The sequence below is a fragment of the Notothenia coriiceps genome, unplaced genomic scaffold (genome assembly GCF_000735185.1).
Source record: "Notothenia coriiceps isolate Sejong01 unplaced genomic scaffold, NC01 NC01_scaffold00037246, whole genome shotgun sequence".
In the NCBI taxonomy this organism is placed as follows: Eukaryota; Metazoa; Chordata; class Actinopteri; order Perciformes; family Nototheniidae; genus Notothenia; species Notothenia coriiceps.
In genome coordinates this window covers 24,524,160-24,527,996 of record NW_011369947.1, presented here as the reverse complement: position 1 = coordinate 24,527,996, position 3,837 = coordinate 24,524,160, and the positions used below count along the sequence as shown (strand labels likewise).

Sequence of the window (3,837 nt, the reverse complement as noted above, 5' to 3'; positions counted from 1 at the left end):
TACGCTGTAACAGGATCTAGTGATATCCAAGCAACAGAGCTCACGACAGGCCGTGGTATATGCTCTTTATATTTCAGCAATGGCTATCACGGCCCGAAGTGAGCTATTGCTTTTTATAAAACGGTTACCAAGTGTGGCAATATGAATGAAAATACTCACTCAGTTGACTTCTGTACAAAACATAATGCAAGGTGTTGCTATGCAACAACACTAACAGCAAGCGAACATATTAGACAGAGAGCGTTGATCCATTATTTGGCTGTTTATTTACATTAATGTGTATGTTGCTGTTTATTGTGCATCCACTGAAAAACTGTCCAGCATCAGTAGCATGGCTTACGTGGTCACTTGTATAGGTTGAGGTTGTTCGAGGCTGTTGCTTGGCGTGGCGAGAATATTGCTCCACTTTCTCCGGTCCCCGAGATTGGGCTTCCAGTAGCTCTGGAGAGAGCTTTCGCACCTGTGGCCACTAACGGTCATAATTTCTCTGCTTGTTTCAAGACCCGCATCAGAAAGCTTTTGAATGGTGGTACTTTTCCAGTTGGTCTACCTGCTCTTCACGTAGCTCTGCATGTCGTAGTTTAGGTAATTTTTTTTCTGGTAGATAGGTCACTGCTCAATCCACTCCTCCATACTATAGTAAGACCCCCCCGGAGGTCGAAGTTAATCTTAAATGTTTCCATTTTATGCTTTGTAAGTTTGTTTCGTAACGGAAGAAATTTAAATATATTTATAAAACTGACAAGTCAAATCAAGCAATCTGATTGGTCGATAGCGTTTTTGCGGACCTCTTTGATTACAGATTTGAAAACATCGTTGCTTGCTTTAAAAGTAGCACAATTCATTATGTTAAACCTAAAAGTATCCAGATATCCCTGCCCTAATGCCAAAGGAACTGCACACTGAATATGTTTTGCCGTTTGATGTCTATGTCTGGACCGCTGCGTAAAAAAGGAGGGCTTCTGCCCCGTTACTTCTCCGCTGCTTTCTTGTTCCAGTATGAAAGGCAGAGCTTTTCAGCCCAGCGGTATACTGTTTTTCTCAGACGCGGAGGGATACTGACTTGTTGTGAAAAGTAACTTACAATTCTACCCGTGGTATACGCTCAGTATATCACGGCTAAGAACCAATCAGATTGCTTGATTTGACTTGTCCGTTTTATAATACAAATTATATTGAAACGTAAAGTAAAACAAAACAATACAAAAAAAAGAAAAAGAAAAGAAGAATACTGGCTGTTTTGTTATCAGCTTTTCGTTGCAGGTTCAACTCAACTTCCTGTCACATCCACATCTAACTGTAAGATCAAACTCTGTATTGCTTAACAGAGATAATATCTGTGTTGTGTCAAATACCTTCCTCGGTACAGATGTTACACAAGGACTAGAACCACATCTACAAGTAAAGACAACACCCCTAGCAAAAATAGCTGTATTATTTTTAACCTTTGTGCAACATGAAAGGAAAAATGAAGCTACAACTTTTGATCATCAGTATTTTTAATTATTTGGTTTCAACCAATCAAGAAGAAGAGAAACAGGTAAACAATGGAACTATCTGAATATTTGTTTTTTTAAGTTATAGTAAGGTTATTCGTATATTAAAATCTTACCTTTCAATTTGTGTTAAACGTGAAAAAAATGAAGTTATTGTGTAGACAATAATAATAATAATAATAGCACAGTAAATGTATGCTATTGCGATGAAGTGAGATGTAATTCTGTTGAATGGTGACGGTAATATAAGTCTGGTTTGCTTAAAAACTTGAAACAATAATTGAAGTTGGTTACGAGGTTTTAAAAGGAAGAGAAGTCATTATTCAACTTTTTCAACTAAGTTTGTCAATTTTTGTAAAATGTTGGGAAGTAGGCTCATTCAGTATCTTACTGAAAGTAGAAAAAAACACTCTCACTCTCCCTGATCAAGTAAATTAATTACATGTAACAACACCTTACTTAAATGTTTTTACTTTGGGAGAGTACGGCAAAAATATTGCAAAATTACCTTTCTGCTTTCTTTGCATACCTGTAGGCCTGTAAAGCCCTTTATGTGTCATATTATTATTGGAGACTCAAGCTAGCAAAAAAACGGTTACAGTTAGCAGAAGGCTAAGCTAAAAAAAAAAGCTTAAAGCGTCTTTGGGTTCAAAAAAAGCGCTATAGAAATATAATTTATTATTATTATTAAGCTACTTGCAACTTTTCTCTCCATCTCTGAAACGTGTTTATTGTCAGTCTTTGTCCTTTTGTGGTTGCTTTACAGTTTAGCCAGCTGATGCTAATGCGGAAATAGCTTTTTTCTGCTGTTAAATCAGGCTTTGGCCACCTGGTAAGTGCATGCACTTCAGAATTTGTAGAAAAACTCTGTTTTGGAATAACCTTACTCTGTGATTAAGGCTTATAAGAGTCATAACAGAGTGCCTAGTGTAGCTTCAACAGTATTATCCTGTTGTCCTTTTACTTGCTAAAAACTCTTCAATTTACTTTAATTTCAGCTGCTGACCACAGAGGGATTTTCGTTGGATGAAGATTACTTCAATTCCATCTACAATTCTACATCTCCAGTGCATGAGAATGAAGCATCTGCTCCTTGCAGTGTAATTGTTCATGGATTTAACAACTTGGGCATAATGATCACTTTCCTCATCGTGTTTTTCCTCAGCGTTGTAGGCAACAGTGTGGTGGTCTATGTGGTTTGTTACATGAACAAAGGGAGAACCAGCACAGATATCTACCTGATGCACCTGGCGATGGCTGACCTTCTCTTCAGTCTGACCCTACCATTCTGGGCCATCAATGCTAATTTTGGCTGGATCTTCGGCAACTTCCTGTGCAAACTCCTGTCAGGCTTTCAAGAGGCTTCGGTCTACAGTGGTGTCTTCCTGCTGGCCTGCATCAGTATGGACCGTCACTTTGCCATTGTGAGAGCTACACGTGTCCAGCCCTCCAAACACTGGTTGGTGAAAGTGGTGTGCAGTTTGGTGTGGCTGGTGGCTGGTATGCTGTCCTTACCTATTGTAATTCAAAAGGAGAGCATGCATGCTGATGAACTGAACCGTAGTATTTGCTACGAAAACCTAACTGGTGAAAGCAGCGACCACTGGCGTGTTAGCATGCGAGTAATGCGCCATACACTGGGCTTCTTCCTGCCACTGGTGGTGATGGCTGTCTGCTACGGCTGGATTGTGGTGAAACTGTTTCACACACGTAATCAGCAAAAGCACAAGGCCATTCACATCATCCTGGCAGTAGTGTTGGTATTTGTTGTCTGCTGGTTGCCTTATAACATCACTGTCCTGATTGACACGCTCATACAAGGCGGGACAATTCCACTGGAGTCGTGTGAAACTCGCTACATAGTGGAAGTGATGTCACATGTGACCCAAGTGATGGCATTTCTGCACTGTGCAGTGAATCCGGTGCTGTATGCGTTCGTTGGGGAGAAGTTCCGTAACCAGTTTCTCTCAGCTCTTTACAAACACGGCATTATCAGCAAGAGGCTCCAGAGGGCGTACAGGAGGGGCACTGAGAGCAGTGCAGGGAGCATCAGATCTAGAAACACCTCCATCTAGAAATAATAGGTGTAAACAGGTAGCCTAGCCCTGTCTAAAAGTAAAAAAATCCAACGCCTGCTGGCTGTAAAACATGGTATGTAGCATCGACATTTTAAGGACACAATTAACTTTTGCAAACTAAAAACAGACTGAGAAAAGGCTCAAAAGTTCTATTATAAAAACAGGGACATTATCCGAACCCTAGAACGTGTGGCAGCGTACCTGTCAATCACAAGCCTTTCCCAAAAGCATAAGCTGCTTTTTTGTTTAATTCACTTTAAATG

General features: G+C 40.1%; 1 protein-coding gene across 1 annotated transcript in view; it reads left to right on the top strand.

Annotated features, from left to right (window-relative positions):
- The window catches only part of cxcr2 (chemokine (C-X-C motif) receptor 2), a 50,683-nt gene extending 47,112 nt beyond the window's left edge, over positions 1-3,571 (top strand). Inside the window, exon 5 of the mRNA XM_010795724.1 lies at positions 2,495-3,571. Coding sequence (XP_010794026.1) covers positions 2,495-3,571 — 1,077 coding nt within the window. The remainder of the gene's footprint in view (positions 1-2,494) is intronic.
- Positions 3,572-3,837: the final 266 nt, after the last annotated feature.